Source organism: Tauraco erythrolophus, chromosome 2 (genome assembly GCF_009769465.1).
Source record: "Tauraco erythrolophus isolate bTauEry1 chromosome 2, bTauEry1.pri, whole genome shotgun sequence".
NCBI lineage: Eukaryota > Metazoa > Chordata > Aves > Musophagiformes > Musophagidae > Tauraco > Tauraco erythrolophus.
This window is the reverse complement of record NC_141466.1, coordinates 108,897,717-108,919,670: the sequence shown is the minus strand read 5'-3', so window position 1 is coordinate 108,919,670 and position 21,954 is coordinate 108,897,717. Positions and strand designations below refer to the sequence as shown.

Below are 21,954 nucleotides of genomic sequence, written 5' to 3'. Positions count from 1 at the left end.
AAAAACATTCTTGTACTGTTACAATGTCCCACTTCCAATACACATCCACACGAAGTAAACTGGAAGGTAGCCCTGCCATATTTTACTTACTGGTCTACAACTTCAGGTGAGGGATTAAGAATGCCCTCTAGGATCAAAATGAGTGCCTATCCCCTCAGGTGGGACAGAAATCTCAAGCAAAGAAGTTTAGCTTATCCTAGGCCTGATCCCCAATCTCAAGCAATTCTTTTTTTGCTTCAGCCCTGAAGAAGAAAAAGCCAAAAGCCATTTTATCCAGAGCACTCAAACATGCACGAAGTCATAGCATTTTTTTCTGTACTCCGCGTGTTTCAGACAGTCTACTTAATGGACACTGAATAACTAATTCCTGGAAATTTCAGCTTAAGTTCTCATTTCTCTCTGACCAGCAGCATCCTTCTGATTGCTTCGGACTTGCAAAATCATTTGCAACATACCTACAATGAATCTGTTGGATAAAAGCAAAACAGAACAACGAAAGAAACTTCCCTGCACCCCAAACAGCTAGCTCTCTAAACGAGTACTCGTTCCTAATCTAAGGATAGTCTGTAAGCCCCTAAAACATATTCTAAGCCTCTCACTTATCCTTAGAGAAGGCTACAGCATGAATATAGCTTCTTGGATAGTCTCCTGGGGGGTGTGGGGAAGGAGGCAGTTTACCTCCTTTCTTTGTTTAAAGAACTATGCCCCTCTCACTTATGTTCATCTATAATTCAGCATAGATCCAATGCTAAAAATAAATTGTTCTTGGAAAGCACTTGGATTTTCCCCATATAACTGATAATTGAATGACCTGGAGAAAGATCCTTTCCAATTACTGAAAAAAATTGCTGTGCTTGATCTCAATGTTTTCACATGGTACTTTTTCAGATACAGCTGTTTAAGTACTCTACCCTCCCCACAGTCAAATTCATACTATGCCTAACGAGATAAGGCATTTAACGATCTGGGCCACAGAACCTGGTTTCAAAACATTATTTTTTTTCCCCAGACTACTTTAAAGAAGTAGTACAAGAGCAGAAAGGCAAGAAACTAAACAGCATCTAAGAGTGCATGGATCAAGGTGCAGCGTGCTCTCTGTTCTGTAGATCAAAGGTATATATAGAAGCTCTCCAACCTGCAAAAAGTTTACAAAACTAATAAAGGTAGAGGCAACCCATCAACAGATATACCACTTTACTCATCACCTTGCAGAACAAAACAACTGCAAGAAGAGGTCTGAGCAAGATCCACAATGCTGACAACAGCAGAGATTGACTGACTGAGTCAGAGAGATCATACAAAACCAGGAGAGTCCTTTCTTTTGCAGCAGAGATAGGAACACCAGAGGCGATTCAGAAATTGCATCTGCCAAGATGTGAACTTTCATTAGGAAACAGAGCAACACTATACAGCAGTCATTGGCAAAACACGGCCAGTGAGGATCCTCACTTCACAGACTAAGTTCTTCTGTCATACTCTATTGCTCTATGTTACCTCTTATTCTCTAACACTAAATATTCTGCTTCCTTTAAGTTCTCCTATACTAGGAATTTCCTTCTGATGTATCTAACACCCACAACCTCCTCTTGTTGTTGAATGCAACCGAACCATTGCCAGAGGAATACGTACTAGGGAAACCACCTCAAATCTCCAAGATAGGAAGAAGATGCCAGAACCAATTAGAGCCAGAGGTCAGAGTTACATCCTCAGGGTGTAATACATCAAATACATAAAAATCACAGTGTAAGGAAGGATAGCTTTGCACAAACTAAGCCTCCTTAAAGCAGAACTTAGAAAGGCATCACAAAAGAAAGCCCAAAAGGAAACAAAGTTCTTGGTCTGAAATGGGGCATTAGCACATTCTATTCCTCAAAACCTCTCTCACTGCAGCAAATATCATTACATCTTAAGTCCACAGCTATGGGCAACTCATGGAAAGCAGTTACACAAATATCATGCATTCTCATGAGGAATCTGAAGATCAGAGGTACAATTCTGCCACTTGTCTTTGTGAGGTTCTTCAAGAAGAACATGTTCTAAAGGGAGATGAAGATCTATAGGAAGATAGGTCTTTTTTCTCCTTACTAGCAGAAGAGCCTGAGGTACAGAAAGCACCTTGAAATTGGTTGCATTTGGGTTTTTTTTGTTCGTTTTGGGTTTTGTTTGTTCTTTTGGTTTTGTGCTTTTATTGCATTGTGTGGTTGTTTGTTTTTTTGTTTTGTTTTTTTAAATGAAGCTACTATCATTCTCTAGGGGAAAAAAAAAATTAGAAAGCAAAAAACTTGGTTTTAGGACGTCCTGGCATATAGAGAAGGGCTTTTTACAAGGGCATGTAGTGATAGGACAAGGGGCAATGGCTTTAAACTGAAAGAGGGTAGACTTAGATTAGATCTAAGGAAAAAATTTTTTACAATGAGGGTGGTGAAACACTGTAGCAGGCTGCCCAGAGGAGTTGTGGGTGCCCCATCCCTGGAAGTGTTCAAGACCAGGTTTGATGAGGCGCCGAGCAACCTATCTAGTGAAAGGTGTCCCTGCCCATGGCAGGGGGGTTGGAACTAGATGATCTTTACGGGTCATTTCCAACTCAAACCATTCTGTGATCCTATGATAAGCCTCTCCCCTAAATATTTTCTACTCTTCAGTAAGAAATGCTTTCACCAGAAGAATAGTCAAACTGAGGAACCATTAATGTGATCAGAAAGATTACTGCAGCTCCCCCTGGAAACAAAGGTGATGAATGGCACACGGGTTTTTATTCCTTATGACTTGCTCCTTTAGAAAAGATTGCCAAACGCCAGCTTGTCACATAGCATTAAGTTATGTCTTAACAGAAGATTTTGCAAGGCATCAACAGAGCTTTAAACAATGTTTTGTTTAATTCAACACTATACTAACATGTCTCTCTGCTGCAGAAGCAGTGCTATCCCATCCTTATTGTCTGTGTTATTTGTTAGCAGTACTGTCACTGAAGGGTTCAATCAGAACTTAGCAACAGTGCAGCAGCCTCAGGTCACTTCTGGCTCTTGAGATTTGCAAAGCAATTTGGGGATTTTTATTGCATCCAGGTTTTGTGCCACAAAGATAAACATCTGTCTGTGTTACAAGCTTTGTTAGTCACAAGAATGCTCGACTGTTTTCCCAGACTCATACAGACTCCAAGGATCTCTCTATTTAATATGCATTCTGACAACAGGAACAAAGTCAGTGCAGCCAGAAGCATCCACACGCAAGACAGATCTTTAAAGCACTGTGTATATTTCTGCTGAAGAAGAGTCTTCCATTGTAAAACAACTTTTGAGATCCTCAGATATCAAGACTGCCTTACTTGTTTTATTCTTCTTTCAGACAGTGCAGAAATTGCTGTCACACATTCCCCACGATTTATTTTCTTCTACAATCCCAGTGACTTTTTACAAAGTTTGTAACTCACAAGAAACTTCAAATACACACACACACTTGACATTTATTACTCCAAATCACACCACGTCCTTTTATTTGAAAGCCAAAAAAGCATGCTTGTGACTACCACCATACAATTCAACATTCTGCTCACAGGCAGGATACTCAGATACCAAGGTGGCAAACTCCATAACGCAAGTCAAGACTGAAAACCCTGTGACAAGCATTTCACACATGCTTTTAGATTATTTTATTCTCATTTTACTAGAAAGACATACCAGCTTATTAAAAGTGATGCGGAAAATTGAATCGAACATACCTGCCAATGCTGAGTCACAGCGTTCCACACTCCCACTTTCCCTGTATGGCTTGTAGCCACCAACTGGTTGCCAATGAAGAAGAGAGCATCTACAGGGACTCCAAGACTGAACACTCCTACAAAAAATGAAGAGTCTATGAAGCTCATCTAAAATAAAGAGAAAAAAACAGTAACAATGGAATCTTTCCACTATTATCATGTGTCACATTTATTACAGTGGCAAATAAAGAACGGCCAAAACTGGGTTTACAGTGTACTAGGTGAGGTACCATTCAAGCAGCCAACTGGGTTCCATTAAACTAAATGGCAGCATGATGTCATCTCTGCTGATGCAATCATTACTTTGGAAGGAGAAAGGAGGAAAGAGAGGGAAGAAAAGCCCATGTGAAATATTCCTTATTCTTCTACAGCCATCAAGCTCTCAAATGGCTTTACGCATCCTAAGGCACTAAAAAATAAATTAAAAAACCTATTACAGGATGCAGGATTTTTTTTTGTTGTTATTTTTTTTATCTGTGACTATTAAGTGTCATTTAAGAAGCAGTAATTTCATGGTTTTTGCAAGACAGACGAATTTGTGCCATACTAATTTGCAACTACCATTTAAGTTCTCACTGCCTTTTTTTTTTTTTAAAGTCCAATCAAACAGACATAGTCTGAAAACATATTTTAGAAACTAAATACAGCTACAAGGCTTCATCCGTATTCCGGGGAAAAGATTTAACAGCCCCAACGTGACACTACTTGAATACATTCAAATTTCTGTTTTAGCAAAAATACTTTAACCTGGAAAAACAAGCAGCCTGCAAAAGCCTACTTCCTTCTTTCTTTCTGTTTCTTTTCATCTCCAGATCTTAAGTTTGGTTACAGTATACAGTACACGGTAGAGCATACAGACTATTAAAAATTGAAGCTATTTAGGGAACCAGTTTCACCAATCATCACATACTATTCAAAACATGGAAGATAATACTTACCAGCAAAATGCTGGCCTTCAAAATAAAGCAAATGTGGCAACAAGAACATTTCACTTTATAAAAATCAAAACACTGCAGAAGATGACAGGCATTGATGACTATGCTTATAACAGACCTTAACATTCGAGCTTTTCAACAAAATCTGTCCCCTTTTTAGAGCTTCCTAGTCTCATTATAGAATCAAATATGAATATTTTTAATTGAACTGCAAACTTGGATAGCATACTACCTTTTGTACTGTTTATTGTACCATGTATTTAAAAGTCACAGTAAACTAAAAAGGTCTGAGATAATTTCCAAGTTTGCCAGCTATGAAGTCCAGCAAACTGGCCCTGTAAGTAACTCAGTTTGCAAGTAATTCCGGGCTAAGTTTTCCTACCTGATAAGTACAAAACTCTTTACTGCTCAGGATACATTACACTATCAAGTGTCAAGCTTCACTCACAAATTTCCTATTCCATACTGCTGACTCTACATATTTATATTACTCCTCACCAATATACTTTAACTGGTGCAGCAGCAGACAGCTGTCTTTAAAACCAGAGTAGCTGGAAACTTTAAAACAAGTAGCCGGAAAACTACCCGACATTGTTTTGGACAAATTCAGATGAACAGAGTGCCAGTCCCATCCAAGAAGCAGCCCTCTGTTATGCAACTTCAGAAAGCTGGAAGATATACTTATGTTTTAATTAGGATACTAAACTGTTTTCCAGGGCAAAGTATAATCGTTCAATGCAGATAAGATTCAGCAGTACAAAGGCACATGAAAAAGGCAATAAAAAAAATCCACAGAAACAACTAGAATTGATTACTCCAGAGAAGGATGAGATTCAAGGAAATCAAGGAAGACAGCTTGAATGGTCTGGAGGAATTTGAAGTGTCAGTCCTACTTAGACTCAACAATCTTGAGACCAATCCACAGGGGAGACAACGCTATACGTAATGACAGGCTCTTGTCTTAAGGGTCCCTCTCAGTAAAATACTGCTTACAGCAGCAATCCAGCAGCAGTGTCTTATGTAAGTAATATTGAAAGGAAAGAGAGCGCTCTGGGAGAGCTCTATCACAAAGATGCCAGCCCACACAATTTTCTGAGGATGGTGTCGCCAGGTTCCAACAACCCTTTGGAACAAGGAGTTTCTTTCAGGAGGTGCTAGCAATTTTCTATACCTCTAACACAAAGCAGGACTGCAAGCATTTGCCACTACAAGGAAACAAGACCGCTATATTCAAGTTATTAAAATAATCATGTAGGGTTTAAATAGTAGGGTTTTTTTAAACGAAGTAGCATGACCTATTATCCAAGAGAGGAGCAGTACGTTTTGTTCAATGTTAGTCAGACTAAAGATTCAATCCTGTAGGCACTTTGTCCCTGCTCCCTCCAGCCCCAAGTGGCATTTCCTTTGTTTCACAAAGTCACTTCAATGCAGTACAGCCTGTTTAGCAAAAGCGTTTTCTTCAGTTTTGTTGCCATGTTCAGTCATAGTCTGAGTTATCAGAACCTTATGATATTGGCATATTTTAGAGTTTTTATATGACGTCAAAGTCCACTTATGGTTTTTGCCTCTCTTAGCACTTGATTTCCAAAAATTTGAGATGTTGCTTCATGTATCTTATTGCAATTCCCAAAGCAACACAAGCAGCTAAGTCAAACCAGAAAACGCAGGAGGAATGTAATAGTGTAGTGCTTAAAGCAAAGCCTATTACAGGAGTACAGCTGTCACACTAACTCTTCCGTGCCTTTAAGATTTGGTCAAGGGGAGCATAACAGAAGAAAAGGCTTCTCAAGTATAGTATTTATTCCCTGTTTAATAGGGATATTTCACATTCAACTGTTAAACAAAGCTTTCACTTAAAAAAAAAAAATACAATGGAAGCTTCTTTTCTGTTTTGTTGACCATGATTACATACAAGAAATCTGAGTCACAAGTAAAAGAGCAGCATATGGCCGCATTAGCGCAGGCAAGACCTTTGCCCTTCTCCATCTTCAAATCTAACTTGGTGTTTCCATTCAGTCAAGCATGAAAAAAAAGCAACAGCTGTTAAAGATAGCTAGAAATTGCCTGAGTATCTTTCAAGTAAGCTCCTCCTTTAAAGGCACGAGTCAAAACTTGAATTTGGTCATTTTGACTTCAATTAATGACCACATTAATTCTCACGACTTCAACTACAGAGATACATCGAATAACAAATTAACTCAGCATTAAGTTTCAGAGAAAAGTGTCCACATAAGGAGACTGCTGTCATACTTTACTAGCAGTACCCACTGCCAGAGGAAACAGACTCTACTGGCATAACAGCAATGATTCAAACACCAGGAATTAGGCTAGAGGAAGTTCCTAATACCGTTTCCTTCGCTGCCTCCCAAACTTGTCAGATAAGCCATCAGATCAGTACAAAGGAATATTTACTTCTGAAGATGTCTTCTTGCTCTTTCTAAAGCCTCCCTAATCGCGTGTCCCTCAGTGCCAAGGTGTACGAGCACTAATTCCTGTATGCTTTGTAGGCAGCAGGCTGTGCCTTTTCCTTACCTAGACACTCAAGTTACAAAATCAAGAAATTTTCATCTTCCAAATTCCATTTATGAACTACATTTGACAGAGAAGTGAAACATTTTCATCATCTCCATGTAAAAACATGGCTTTAGTAAGACATGGAAAGAAAAGAGCAAATCTCTGTAGCTTTCCATCTCAAACTTTGTTCCTTTGTGCTATGGCCTAGATTCAAACACAAGTGCAGGGAAAAGTTTAACTCTTAATTTGCATCTTCACACAAAACCTCAAACCGAACAGTAAGTATTAGCTAGTATCTCTTCAGTAAACAGACTACTTTTTTATTCTCCATCTTTTTTGATTTTGAGAATAGATTTCTCTAGCACAACAGAGAAGAAAGTTAACATGATCTAATAGGTTGCTGTAGCAACTATAGCTTGTTTTGTCACTTTGTGAAAGTGATTACTGAACACTACAGAGAATACATACCTCAAAATAATGTCACAGACTTCTTTTTGGTTAAACACACACACACAAAAAAGAAAAATATGCAGGCAATTACAGTTACCGATTTCACTGCCACTACCACCATCTTGAATGCTCCACAAGATTATGCTACTCTCTGAGGCAACTGCAACCATCTTATCCTTGTCTCCATGAGGTCCTCCAACCACCTTTGCGTTGAGAGCCACTCGCTCAATTGTCCAGTCCAGATAGGGACTCGTGAACACCTGCTGCCACCCAGATGACTCTTTGATTCTGGAAGGGCAGAGGAGGGAACAGGGAGCAGACATTAGCGATTCAGAAACAGACAACTCACTAAGCCTGAACCAATTTGGATGACCCCCTCTTACAGGATAAGTCATAAAACTTCAAATGCCAGTTAAGCACTATCGTCTACAAGAGCTGTCTTTTTTACTTAAAGTTTGATACTGCATATTATTTCAGTGCTCTGCAGTTACTAGAGCCCTGTGCTGGGCTTATTCCTCATACAAGTACATCTGACACAGAAGTTACAAGACCAAGCCAAAAGCCTGGGCTAGCCAAATGCTAAAGAATGAGGTTCAGCATAAGACTTCAGAAGAAATCTCTACTAATTTCCAGAGGCAAGGTGTCTTACATATCATGTAAGACCTCCAGTCATGCTCTAGCATAAAGCTGTGCTATCTAGTCATGTTTTCTGTTTACTGTATACTGTAAACGGCCTATACTGAATTGACTATAGCCTTTATTTTTAGAGAATTTGCCCATGCAATTTTAAAGACTTACATGATGCCAGAAAAGCACAATTTGTCTGATTTAATTTTAGGCAATAATTTAGATACTTTTCAACTGGACTAGAGCACAGTAAATCTAAGCAGTCAAATTATATACATGTTAATATGGAAAGCAGAAACATATCTATAGTATTTTTTGCCATTGTTGCCATTCTTTCACTTCAGCATTGCATCCTGCCTGGAGATGAAGCACCACAGATCACGGTGCTCCACCCATACAACATGCAAAAGAAATTGCAGTGAAGTGACTTAAGAGCAGAACTGCAATATCCATAAACCTTTAAAGGCAACCAAGATGTTCTCACAAGCTTTACTATCAAGTTTTGAAGACTTCTGCTGTACTTCAAAGGGAAGAAAAATACTATCTTTAGGATGCATTGTGCTTTGCTGTAGCTTTTTACTGAAATAATTATCTTAAGCATTTAAATAGTAACTGTTACAAGCAGCATACAAGAAAGTCACAAAACTAAACATCTGAATAGATTTAATTTCTTACTGCACAAAATTCACTATACACTCCACTACAAATTAACACTTACTTTGAGAAGTGATTCTGGCCCTTACATTAAAATAATTCTGACAAGAATCTTGAAATTTACATCACTTGACTTCAGCATAGTAGTATAAGCAAGCTTTATTAAAATTTGTGGGTAGAGGGAAGTAGTTTTAAGTGTATGTTGTCTCCTCAAACACTAGATATGAAAAAAAAGTCTGGGCAAATTCACTTGTCAAGCAATAAAAAAATAGACAGGTATTAAGATACAGCAGAGAGGGGAAAAAAAACCTGTTACCAAAGCTGTATAAAAGCAGAATGGAGGAGAGAAAACTTCACTACTGTATTCATAAAATCATAGAAGCATTTAGATTGGAAAAGACCTTTAAGATCATTGAGTCAATCAAGTTCTAGAAGAAAAGGCATGCAAATCAAGACAAGACTGCTACCTTGAGTCACTATGAAGAAAAACAGCATTTTAAATTGGCATGTTGACCTGTATCCTCTTTCAGCAACGGTTCAAGGCTGACATTCTTCATCAAAAGCATCACTAATAACTTAAGTTCAATGGTAATAAGTCTAAGTAGATTACCAGACAGGAAAGAGGCAGAATCTTTGACTTAGAATCATAGAATGGTTAGGGTTGGAAGGGACCTTAAAGATCATCTAGTTCCAACCCCCCTGCCATGGGCAGAGAAATCCTCCACTACACCAGGTTGCCCAAAGTCTCATCTAACCTGGCCTTGAACACTTCCAGGGATGGGGCATCTACAACTTCTCTGGGCAACCTGTTCCAGTGCCTCACCACCCTCAATGTAAAAAATTTCTTCCTTATATCTAATCAAAATCTCCCCTCTTTCAGTTCAAATCCATTGACCCTTGTCCTATCATTACACACCCTTGTAAAAAGTCTGTCTCCAGCTTTCCTCTAGGCCCCCTTTAGGTACTGGAAAGCTGCTATAAGATCACCCTGGAGCCTTCTCTTCTCCAGGCTGAACAGCCCCAACTCTCTCAGCCTGTCTTCATAGCAGAGGTGCTCCAGCCCTCGGATCATCTTTGTGGCCCTCCTCTGGACCCGCTCCAGTAGCTCCATGTCCTTCTTGTGTTGGGGACTCCAGAGCTGAACACAGTATTCTAGGTGGGGTCTCACGAGAGCAGAGCAGAGGGGCAGAATCACTTCCCTCGACCTGCTGGCCACACTTCTTTTGATACAGCCCAGGATACGATTTTTCTATACTTAAGAGAGCCAGCATCCAAGGAAAACAGTCAGAGACAAAATCTAAAGGAGGGGACACTTAGCGTAAAGACAATTGCAAATCATCGCCTCTTTCTCCAGTCAGACCATATTAAGCATAATTGTGAACATTAAGTAGAGCAAGAGGAGTCACATTTAGTACAAATTAAAGCAAAACAAATTGTAGTGATGAATATAAGAGACAAGTTAGATGTGATTTAAGTTACAAAATCAAAGCAAGTAAATTAGTATTCTATACAGTGAAAAAGGCAAACTATGGCTTCAGCTTGGCAGTAACCAGAAAGAAGCTATCCACATTACACTCTCTATTTTTCCTTCTGTTTTGGAACCATACTACTTACGACAGCAGTGGTAGATTGTTTTTGGCAACAGCTCTTGTTAAAACATTGCTTTTCACTGAAAAGATGGCCACTAATTAAATAAAAACTACCAGATGTGAACTAAAAACAGCTTCTGTAATATGAAGGTGTTACTTATCTTCACCTGATCTTAAAAATAGCCACTTTGTTTCCAAGACATTTAAAGACGCTTTTTAGCCATCCAGGCGAAGCAACAAGTGCTTGCTGAGCCAAAAAAACCCTGAAGTTTAAGACAAGGTTCATCACTTATGTAGTAAAAATCCATTAATTGTTTCAAGTTCTTTGATAGTCTAACTTCACACACTGTTTTCAAACCCATATAGTAGGCAGAATTTTAAATGAATCTTTCATTGTAAAAGCCTGCTTTAAAACAGACTTTTGAAGCAGTTAAATTGGAATCTATTACTTTTGCAACAGCATCATGAATTGACATAAAAGCAGCAAAATTTGAGTTCCTATTGAGCAGTTTATTTGCAAGAGCAAACGTGGCAACTCATATTTATAGGAGCAGACTGAATGTATGTGATCTACTGTCATATTCTTTTTAGATTCCTGTAACCCAGCAAACAACTATATTCGTACCTGTAGCAAACAGCAAAATGGGCATAAGCAGCTACTATCCAATTGTGGTGGCCAGCTACTATCAGGACTTTCCGTGGGTCCACAGGAAATCCTAAAAACAACAAAGCCAAAGTCAGTCAAGTGATGGGTATTATAAGACAGACATGTAAAAAAGGATATAGCTCTCTGCTAGAGTATGCAATAGAAACTTTGATAATGAAGTTTCTCAAGGAACATTTTCAGCTAGATTCTAGTTAGCAATATTACCCCTCACAATCCTTGCAACTATTACAGTTCTTACATGGAAGGAAGATATTTCATCTCAGTCAATACAATGCAAAGCGTTCATAAAGAGAAAAAGGCAGGTACAGGCCTCAGGTTTAAAGCCTGCTAAACTGGTAAAAACTTGAAGATTGTTATCAAAGAAGAAAAAGTCCTCTCTTTTGTAAAAGTTCTTTCCAAATAGTTGGTGCAATTCTTTATTATTGTTCCAGACTGTTAAACTGAAATTTCCAGTAGCTCCTCCATTTATTATCTAGTGGGAGCATGCCTGTTTCTGATCTATAACTATTAGGTTTGGCAGAAGTGTTGGATACCACTGGAGATCAGTGGTTATGGTACTGCCCCAACTTAGCTCTCAGCATTGATATGCTAAAGAACTAATGCCTAAAGACTGATCTTCTATCTCATTTTGCCCAAGACTGCTCTCTTCCAAATCTGCAGCAACTCAGGAATAAGAATCAGCAATTCATATCCAAGGCTTATTTTCATATTACCTGGATATAGATTCATCTTTTAACATACCCTAGAGTTTCCCAACACTGCCACAATTTACACAATTATAGCAGAAATGCAACACTTCTAACAGCATCATTTTGCTTGCAAAGTCGAAAACTGGAAAATGACAGAATTCAAGTCTATCTTGTTTATAGTTTTTATATATTTTATAAGAAAAGTACTCTATATTATCAAACAACTGAAGACTACCTTTGCCCTGAAGAGTCAATTCTTGCAGGGCAAGAGAGGCATCCAGAGAAAGGAAGAGGTGCAAGAGCAGGAAGGAGGTCCTCAATAAAGACTAAATAGACACTAGTCTGGCTGTTTTTTATCATAGCTTTAATACAGTGTAAGCATTTATCTAAAGAGCCATACTAAGACTGCACGAACAACTTTGATTTGCCTCTCTCTCAGCCTAATGTCTTGATTGTGCAGCAGTGAGCCTTAAATACTGCATAGGGAATATTGTTTAAATAAGCATTCAGCAATTTAAGATCATACAAACAAAGAACAACAGACTGAAACCAGAAATAGTCACTCACTTTTTATTTCCCAGTGACAATCATCTTTGCAATTTGTTTTGGTTTTAAAACTGACATTCCTCACCTAGCCTGACTGTACTTTCCCCAGTACCAGCAAGGGTAGGTTGGACACCACCTCCATGAATCTCACCCTCGGAGCAGTTTTGACCAGTCCTAACATCAGCCGGTGGCCCACCAGTATTATTTATTTTACGGTTGGGAATGCCTATAAAAGAAAACAGATGTTTTGTCCGACTTCATAAACCTTAGCGATACAGCAGATATTCATTCACTTTCAAAGTACAGGATTAATACTTGGGCGTTTTGATCCAAAGTCTAATTTGTCTGCTATAAGACTTGGGCAGTGTCCTAATACTAAAACAGAAAAGGCTTTTGCTTTCTACCTTGATATTCACAGTTTAAGGAACTATCTTCAGACACCTTGTCAACAATTGCCTAGATATCCCTTAGTCTTCAGGTTAACATATGAACTGTGTTCGTCTCTATACAGAAGTAAAAATCTCTTATTGCTACAGAAAGTTCATTTGTGCTGATTTGTCATCTAGACTCAAGGCACCTAAAGTAACTGTACATTCAGCAAGAAGAAAGCAGTCCATATGAATAACATTTAACTGAAACATACTAGAAGAACCTCTACTCTAGTCTACCACCAACCACAGCCTGCTTAATATTAAGATGCCACCCCACCCAGTAACCTAAATATGCCATTTCATTCAGCAAAAGGATAAAAGCCTTGTTTTTGAATCAGAACTATGTCCAATTCAACCATTCTTCTTACTCTTCGCATAAGAAAGTCTTTTCTGGACAGTCTGACAGCTAGAGTAACTACCTCAGCCAATTGCCTCTACTAACTAAAGCAGTGAGTGCAAGTTAACATCTGACCGTGAATACAAAAATACCTGGTGGAGGCAGGTAGCCATGAAAAAGGACACTGCCACAAGATGACCGTTCCAGTTCTTCACATAGAAGCAATCTTCTCACTGAGGAGGCAAACCACATATGACCATAGCTTTCACTTCCCAGGAAACATTACATTATTTCAAATAGCCTTCTCTATCAGTAGGTTTGAAAATCTTCAGGGTCACAACTGCCCAGGACTTGTAAGTGGGTCATTACTGTAGTATTAAATTAAATTACCTCATATTAAAAATGAAAAATAAAAAATTACCTAAGGGAGTGATTCCATAGAATTCAGCTTCATGCCTGAGAACGTTAATACTCACTCCACTGGAGAAAGAAAAAGAAAAATCAAAATTAAAAAAAAGCCAACAAAAAACAGAAGGACAGAGTGAGTCGATACCTTGAATATAAATACTTGCATATAACTAGATATTACACAATGTGAGCATCAAGCTACCTGACAGTTTACAGAATTACCACCAACTGCATTCAACAGGTTGATGTTTGAGATTTCAAAGTGATCTTAGTATTATCTTTCATTAAAAACAAGGATATAGAAATAAAGAAATGCATCACCATAAGTGGTTTAAATTACAAGAATCCACTAACAAGATATAATGCTGCCATTTCTGCCTCCTCTACTCTGTATGTATACTCTAGACATGGCCCCAGATCTACCAGGGAGCTGAGTCATATACTAGGCACACACCTAGCTGAGTAAAACTGAACAATCCTCATTTGAAAAAGTTTTCTAATGCATCTGATCAAATTCATTTTCACTTGAAATAATTAGAACTTCTTACCGTAAGTCTAACTCCTTTGTGCGAAGAAAATTTAAAATGGGTGCAAATGCTGCTGGATCTCGATCAATAAATATCTGCAAAGAAAAATTGCGGTACTTTTAGCATTACTATGGAGCAACTGTTAACTAAAATGCTTTTTTATACTAAGCATGGCAAAGAGGAGTTGGAGATGAGGCAGTCAGCAGATAAACACAACTCAACATTCTTAAAGACTTGTACAAACACTGCTGCAAATAGACAGCACTTAATAAACATACTCTTTAAGTTCTAGAGTCTCCACAAAGATCAATGGGCAACAAACCCAGAAATGTCACCAATTTTCATGAAAAGTTTAAAGACCAGACTTTGGTGGCATGACATTCACATAGTTACAGCTGAGACACCTTTATCCTGTTCTAATCAAAAATGTAAAAAACAAGAATATTAAAAAGTATTTTGCTCAGTAGGAAAAAAAGAAAACACTACTTTAAATCTTCATTAGATATAACCAAATTAGATACTCCCAAACAGTCATTTTCCCACACAATAGCATGAGGAGTATGGCACCTAGGCTTTGAAACTGTGAGAGAGAGAATAGGATATTTCTAACAAAAGAAAAGGAAAATACATGGCAACATTCTGAAATTATTTCTAAGTTCTTATTGGAGTGATAAGTGTCAGAATGCGAACAAAAGGTCAAGTCCAATTGAACATTAATCTTCATGGACTCTGAAGCAGAGATGAGGCTGTCAGCATTTAAAACGTAGGCTTGAGCAATAACGCTCCTATTAGGGGTTATGGAATACAACAGTGAAAGAAAATACTGGCAAAAAACGAAACAGGTTTTTAAAAGTCTAGGAAGGTGAACGTTTTTCATTCATTCTGCCATTTGTTTTCCATGCTTTTAGGATAGCTGACTCAGGCAGCACAACTCCCATTAGCACCCACAGTGAATATTGTTTAGGAGAGAACCTAACTGAAAGCCTAACATCAAATTAATGAGTTATCGGTAGGTTTATTACTCACAGCACCAGTTTCATCCTTCAGCGTAGAAATTCTTCCACTCAGCAAACTGGAACACAGGAAATCCTCATTAGATGTCCCTCAGAAATGTACTAACACAAATACAAGATAGCAACACAGTCAGTTTGTTCTCTGTGTGCTGTAGGTTGCATTTTGGTAAAATAGTGCAGCTGAGCAAAGAAAACTGCCTTGGTAAGGCAGAATGATGGTGAGGGTGAAGTATCTCTCCTGAACAAAGGAGTAGTGCATGCACATCTGAGGAAAGCCTAAGAGGTGCACCATAAGGACCTTCAGATTCCCAAAGAAAACAGACACAAGGCCTAGCATGAAAGGATGGAAAAGTTTTCCCAGGCACTCAGAGGGCTGTAACTCAGTCTGTTACAATCTCGTAAATTGGTAAAAGCTGCTTAAGTAAAAAGGAAGAGTAAACAATCCATTCTGCAAGGGCTTACTGGGCAAGAATGGGGTGGATGAGTTTTTACACAGTTTTACTTCAAAGTTTCTCTCCCATCAGATCAAAGTACTTCTGCTCCAGATCAGTAGAAAACACCAAAACCTTGTTTTACAGATAAGAAGCAAACTAACTAATGTCAACAGTTTTATTCAGGATTCCATCTGAGTCTGGACAACAATTACCTCTGAGATTTGCCAGTACTAGATAACTTTCAGAACAACCTTCTTAGTATATTTAGTGTTGAGACAGGGGAAGAGCAAGGGTCTTCCTCCTTATGCCTTTCCTTCCATGCGTCAAAGAAGGTGACATTTCCCTGGCACTCCATTTACCTGAACATTTCAGTTAAACAAGTGCAGGAAATGCTGCCTATGTCAGCTGCTTAAGCTTTTATGAAGAAAGAAGTCCAGAGTATAAAAGTTAAACATAAGGAAGCAACCTTTAGGTTTTCTTTTATGTTGTTTGGGATTAACTAGAGTGAGAGAGGTACTGCAACTACAGCGCAAAATGACAAGGGTACAAACTTTCAGCAGCACAACCTACAGAAGTAGTGCTGGTAGCGACATAAAAGTTAGCAGTAGGATGTTCAATAATGCAACAGCTCTTGTACCGCAAGTTAAAACCCTCCAAACTTTATATCAACTGAGGGTACAGCAATAACTCAAAAAACATTGAAGGCAGTACTACTGTGTATGGTCAATAAGATCACAAGTGGCAATAGAGTGCCACAGAGTCAGTGGCATCTCCCTTTCCTGCAGACTTGAGCCTTATTTCCATGACACTCCATCTAAAAAGTGACAACTCTTCAGCACATAGAAGTTGCCATAGCACCACTCAAGACAGAAGATGACTTTGGATTAACAGCTTATTTGAAATTAATCTGTCCCACTACTTGAGATAGGGGAAAAAGCATTAAGGAAAAAAACCCCACTATTTAGAGCATAAATTAAGAACATATGTTCTTTTTTTTTTAAAATTACTGTTAATTTGTCTTTGTCTAATGTGATGATATATTACAAATACCTGGAAAAAAATGAATCTGGAATCCACATCAGTGTTTGTCTTGAGGTGCTGAACCTAGGAAACCAAAGTTACAAGATTAGAATCAGCTCTACAATTGGAAGGAAGGCTGATATATCAAAATACTTTTCACTTATCCCATAAAGGGAAGTTTGAGAACATTTAAATGCCTGCACAGAGTCAAAGAGGTTGCCAACTCTTTGGACAGATTGTCCTTAAGCATAAAGCAGGACTGTCCTGAGATCCCAAAAATGTCATTCTTCACGTATTTGTAACACACTGTTCCAAACATCCTACATTTTCTGCTTCTCATACTTTGTCAACATTAATGCTTGCAAAAAAAACTGCATCAAAAAAGCAGCCACTAAAATAAGAGTTTATGAAGTGTGCTACATTTGTCATTAACTCCATGTTATCCTTACTTAGGACTCAAAAGGTGCTACGTTGTCCCCTGCAAAAGACTACAGTAAGGTTCAAGTTAATATTTTACAGTAACTTTAATTATTTGCTATGTTGCTATTTGGACCCTCTTAGAGGCCAAAGGTCCCAAAATAACAGGTAAAAGTAGGAAAGTATTTACTGTGAACCACAATGATATTATGAAAAAACATAAATCATAGTATTATTTATAATGCCAGACAGTATTTTACATAATAAATAACTACGAACTCCTTTACACTTCTGGTTTTGATTTAACATGAAGGAAGACAACTGGACTGGCAGCTTGGACAATGAGTTCATGCTCCTCGTCAACTCTCTGACTGTACATATCCTCTTACTAGTACCACAACTTCTTAAGAAACCTTTGGTGACCTCTTCATTAATGGGAATCAAAAAAGGAAATGCAAAATTAAAATTCCATTACAATCTTCCATATAGTACAGTACATTACAAAATATTTTTGGAATAAAAATAATCATAATTTATCTAGTTTTCACTGCTTGTATTTTCAAGTTTTGGAGAAAAAAAGATGTCAACAAAAACCCCACTGCTTTATACCCCCTAAGAGGCAGAAACACAAAGGCTATATGGAACTATCATTCTGCATAACACACGGATTGTGCAGCTGCTCACTGCAAGCTGAACAATGACAAATCTGTTCTTAACAGAAAATCTACAGTATCAGCGTTCTAAGCACAAACATGTACAAAGTCTTTTCTAAAAAAAAAGAAAAAATAAAAAATTTCAAGAAATTAAAGAGAATAAACACAGTTAGCTATTTAAATGGAAAGTGACTTCTAAGTATATTTGCAGTTTTGCAGAACTTTTTTCATCAGTAATACAGATCACTGCCCTTCTCTACTTTAAGAGTAAGGGATGATTTACTTAACTATAATATGTGCAAAATACAAAACTGTTAAATTAATTTTATCCAAGATTAATCTGAACTGTGCTTGTAACTATGGGAACAGATGGGGCATCACCAGTTAGCCCTTTTAAAGGTCTTTACAAGCTAAAGACTTTTATTGTCTGATACTTTAAATACTTTACAACTTTCAATTATTTTTGTGGGGTTTAGGAAAAAAAAGAAAAGAAACAAACAAAAAAAACAGAGGTCTTACAGTTTACCAGGAAGATGTGTATAGGCAGACATGGAAAAAATACTATAACCACAGCTAACTGGCATGTTCTACAACACTGAATGATAAAATCTAAATTAATTCTGAAGCAATAAAAAAGTCTGACGAGACCATGAAGACATTCAGGATCTTTAAACAAACGTTTGATGTTTGAGGAGTCAATGGTACTATCTTCTCAATACACCACAACTTCTGACCTGAAGGTATGTTTGCATATAGGCACGTGAACGACAGTCAATTACTCAGAGCTGTTAAGATTGAAGTTTTGCTGGTGTTTTGACCAGCTGAGTTCCTCTCTAGCATTTTCTAAGTCAGCTAAAGAGCTTAGTAGCAAAACATGCAGGACTAGAAGATGTGCCAGAAGAACAAGCCACATACTAAGGGGCACAGGAAAAGGAGCCATCAACTGATTCCATGCTCATCTCCTTGCAATTTTATTGCTTTGCATAATCAGTGGGTTTAGATAGCATAAGGATTTTCTGTCTATGATTTGGCACTCTGGTACCAGTTTAGCAATACTTCATACTAACATATACTTCAGAACACTTTATGATACACACACACTAACTATGTAAACAACGAGACAGAGTTCTCCTTCCCAGGATGTGGAAAGAAGTTTAGCTAGCAACATTTACGCACATAAGTGCCTCTGCAGCTCCATGCAGCTACCATGCAGTGGTCAGATAGACATCATATCAGGAATATTAGGTAAACCCAGTGCAATATCCTCAAATACTCTAAAGCAGGTGACAGCCTACCACAGTTATTTCAAAGAAAATATAGGCAACTGGAAAGACACACTTAAGTGTTAGTTATAAAACAACTATTTTCATAGTCTATTATGCTTGTAGAGTTATTTTACAACCAGAGGGAGGTAAAGGGTCAAGCAAATTCACTTAATTTGTTACAGTCATTTCTGTGAATGTTAACTTGCAAGAAGCTCGTGCTCCTAACTAAGGAATCCACAAAACCTGAGATCAGGAACTGCTGGAACAACTGCACACAACAAAGAAGCTCTGGCAGTCCCAGGGAGTAGTGTGAACCTCATGTCAGAACACGGTGTCTCTGTACTACATCCTCCAAAGTATAACTGCTGTCAGAGGCAAGTGCTAATTTCCCCTTCTCACCCAACTCTACAAGCAAACCTAATAGTTTCAGGTTTCTAGTAAGGGTAGCAGAAACTAAGAGGACAAAATGTGTGCTCCCTCATTTACTGTCCAGATCATCCACTCCAGTGTCAGCTTTGTGTCACCTGCCTTCGCAAGCTGAAAAACCTGGCTCAGATGTATTTTTCAGAGAAGATGGGCACTCCAAGGGTAGTTGAGCTTGCAAAAGACCAAAATCTCTTACACAGAAGGCTGGTACTATTGCACATTGTCTCCTTATTAAAAGGGAAATGTCTACGCACGTATTTTCTACTCCTTACATCCAAATGATACCTGTTGACTAGAATCTAGCCCTTCAACTAGAAATGAAATACATACAATTGTTAGTTTGCTTTATTCTTTGTATTTCTCTGTGTAGACAAGCCCTCCGAGGATGTGTATTTCTTCCCTGATCCATGCCCTGTACATAATTCTCTGTTCTCTGCAGACATATTTAATAAGTAAGATCTATTTTAAATTACGAGGTTAAAGCATCTTTGTGATTCCACTTGTAATAAAAATCTAAAAGATGATCCGGCCTTTCAGAGACAGAGTCCACTGAAGAACCTTATTCAGTGTAACACAAAACTGGTCCAAGCCAACACCAAAGTCATCGTGAAAGCATCATTATAGGTGAGATCTGGTCATGCAAGTTGCAAGCAGCTTCTCTGAGCTGAAACAGGTTCTTAATGTCTTCTTATAACAAAGGAATTCTGCATCTATTTTTATGGCACCCTCCTTTAAGAAAGGCTGCAACACACAATTTAGTTATAAGAATGAGTCCACCTTCTGGGTAATGCAAGAAAATTCTTAAAATAGTAGTAGTTCCTACTACTAATAGCTGCTTTTACATTGTGCATAGACTCAGGAAGACACATCAGTTTCCACTAGTTACGGTAATCTGAATGATTTTGTGCGCGAGACTTTTGACAGGAACATTTGCCCTATTTATCACACAGATTCTGTGTGGTCAGAACACAGAATTCTCTGCGTACTGTCCCACAGTTCTCTGTCTCAATCTGCTAAAACGTTCACATATGCCATCTTCCACTCTTCCAGCGTACATTCAAACACAATACAATACTTTATTCTGGTTGACAGCGGCAGTATCGTACCGACCTTTTCAACACCTTAGTCTCTGAGGCTGCCAGACAGACTGATCAGGGGCAGCCTACGGATCTGATAGCCATGCAGACCTCTCCGTCCTCTTCACCTGAAGCAGCAGTATACCCGGAGAGAGTCCCTGAGACTCGTTACTGGAGTACGTATCTATAAACTGCAGACACTGCAGGTAGACACCACACAGGACTCCCCCTGCTTCCCCTATTCGGTACGCCGGGCTCAGCTCCCCCGCAACACGCTGGGTGAAGCTTCATTCAGGCCTCCCGGAGGCAGCACCGCGTCCAGGGCACGGAGCCCCGACAGACAGCTTCCAGGCGAGCCAGCACCGCCGTCCTCCGGGGACGGAGCGGCTGCCGGGCCAGCCCACCAGCCGGGCAGCGCTTCCCTTCGGTTAGAGCCCGGCGGGGGCCGGCTGCACGGAGCGCCGCTCCCCCTCGCTGCGATGCCCGCCAGTAACGCGGCGGCCGCCACCCGCCGCTCCGCGGGACCGTAGCGGCCCGCCGGCCAGGCCGGGGGCCTGTCCCCCTCCGCCCGCCCGCCCGCTCTCCCCGCGCCCTCGCTCACCTGGTGCCGCCCACGTTGAGCTGGATGATCTCCCCGCTCCCGGCGCCAGCGAAGCCTCCGCCGTTCCCCGCCATTTTCCCCGCCGCCTGCTCCAGCCGGCGCCCGCCGCCGCCGCCTCCCGCCGCCGGAACCTCGGGGTCGAGGGAAGCAGCGGCGGGGCCAGGCAAAGGCGGCGGCGGGGAAGGAGGAGGCGGGGGATCGGCCAGCGGGCCCGCGCAGCCCTCCGCGGCCGCCGGCGGGCAGGGCAGGGTTGGGTCAGCGGCCGCGTCCGGCCAAGCTGCAGCCCCGCGGGCTCCGCGCCACTCAGGCCCAGCCAGGCCGCGCCGCCTCCCCCGTCCGAGCGGAAAATGCCATGGCAACGCGACAGCACCTGGGGCGGGCGGAACGGGACCGGCGCGGGCCAAAACACCTCAAGCCGTTCGCGGAACGGGGCCGGCTGCGAAGAGGCGGGGATCCCCCCACGGCGGCGGCGGCGGCTGGGGCGGGGGGTGGAGCAGGTCAACGCCCCTCGGGGGCAGGGACGCGCCCGGAAGGGGCCGGGTGCGCCCGGCTGCTCCCGAGGTGGGGTCCCGCTGCGAGCCGGCGGGGCGGGGCGGGCAGGTGAGCGGGGCGGGGCGGGACGGGGCGGCCGTGGGGGGCCGTGTCACCGCCGCCGCCGCCGCAGGCGCCGGGCTGGCCTGTCTCGGCCCGGCCTGTGCGGCGAGGCCGCCGCCGGGAGCCCGCCCGCCTCGGCTGCGGCGTCACGCCTGGAGGGGAAGGAGCCAAGAAGGCGGAATTCTTGTCCTCCGTGTTTGTAAAGGAAGGGGGCAGCCGCCCGTGCCGCCATCCGGCGCCCGCGACTCCAGCGTGAAATAAAGACGCCGCAGGGTCCCTGGGCTGGGGAGGTCACGCCTCCGGTAATCGGCAATGCCGCGCAGG

At 40.6% G+C, this 21,954-nt stretch overlaps 1 protein-coding gene across 1 annotated transcript in view; it reads right to left on the bottom strand.

Annotated features, from left to right (window-relative positions):
- KCTD3 (potassium channel tetramerization domain containing 3) overlaps positions 1 to 21,110 on the bottom strand; it is a 34,294-nt gene extending 13,184 nt beyond the window's left edge. The window contains exons 1-10 of the mRNA XM_086629430.1: positions 21,037 to 21,110; positions 16,629 to 16,682; positions 15,158 to 15,203; positions 14,153 to 14,226; positions 13,618 to 13,676; positions 13,349 to 13,429; positions 12,514 to 12,654; positions 11,152 to 11,242; positions 7,754 to 7,944; positions 3,719 to 3,834 (exon numbers count right to left, since the gene is read on the bottom strand). Coding sequence (XP_086485556.1) covers positions 3,719 to 3,834; positions 7,754 to 7,944; positions 11,152 to 11,242; positions 12,514 to 12,654; positions 13,349 to 13,429; positions 13,618 to 13,676; positions 14,153 to 14,226; positions 15,158 to 15,203; positions 16,629 to 16,682; positions 21,037 to 21,110 — 927 coding nt within the window. The remainder of the gene's footprint in view (positions 1 to 3,718; positions 3,835 to 7,753; positions 7,945 to 11,151; positions 11,243 to 12,513; positions 12,655 to 13,348; positions 13,430 to 13,617; positions 13,677 to 14,152; positions 14,227 to 15,157; positions 15,204 to 16,628; positions 16,683 to 21,036) is intronic.
- Between the last annotated feature and the right edge of the window lie 844 nt (positions 21,111 to 21,954).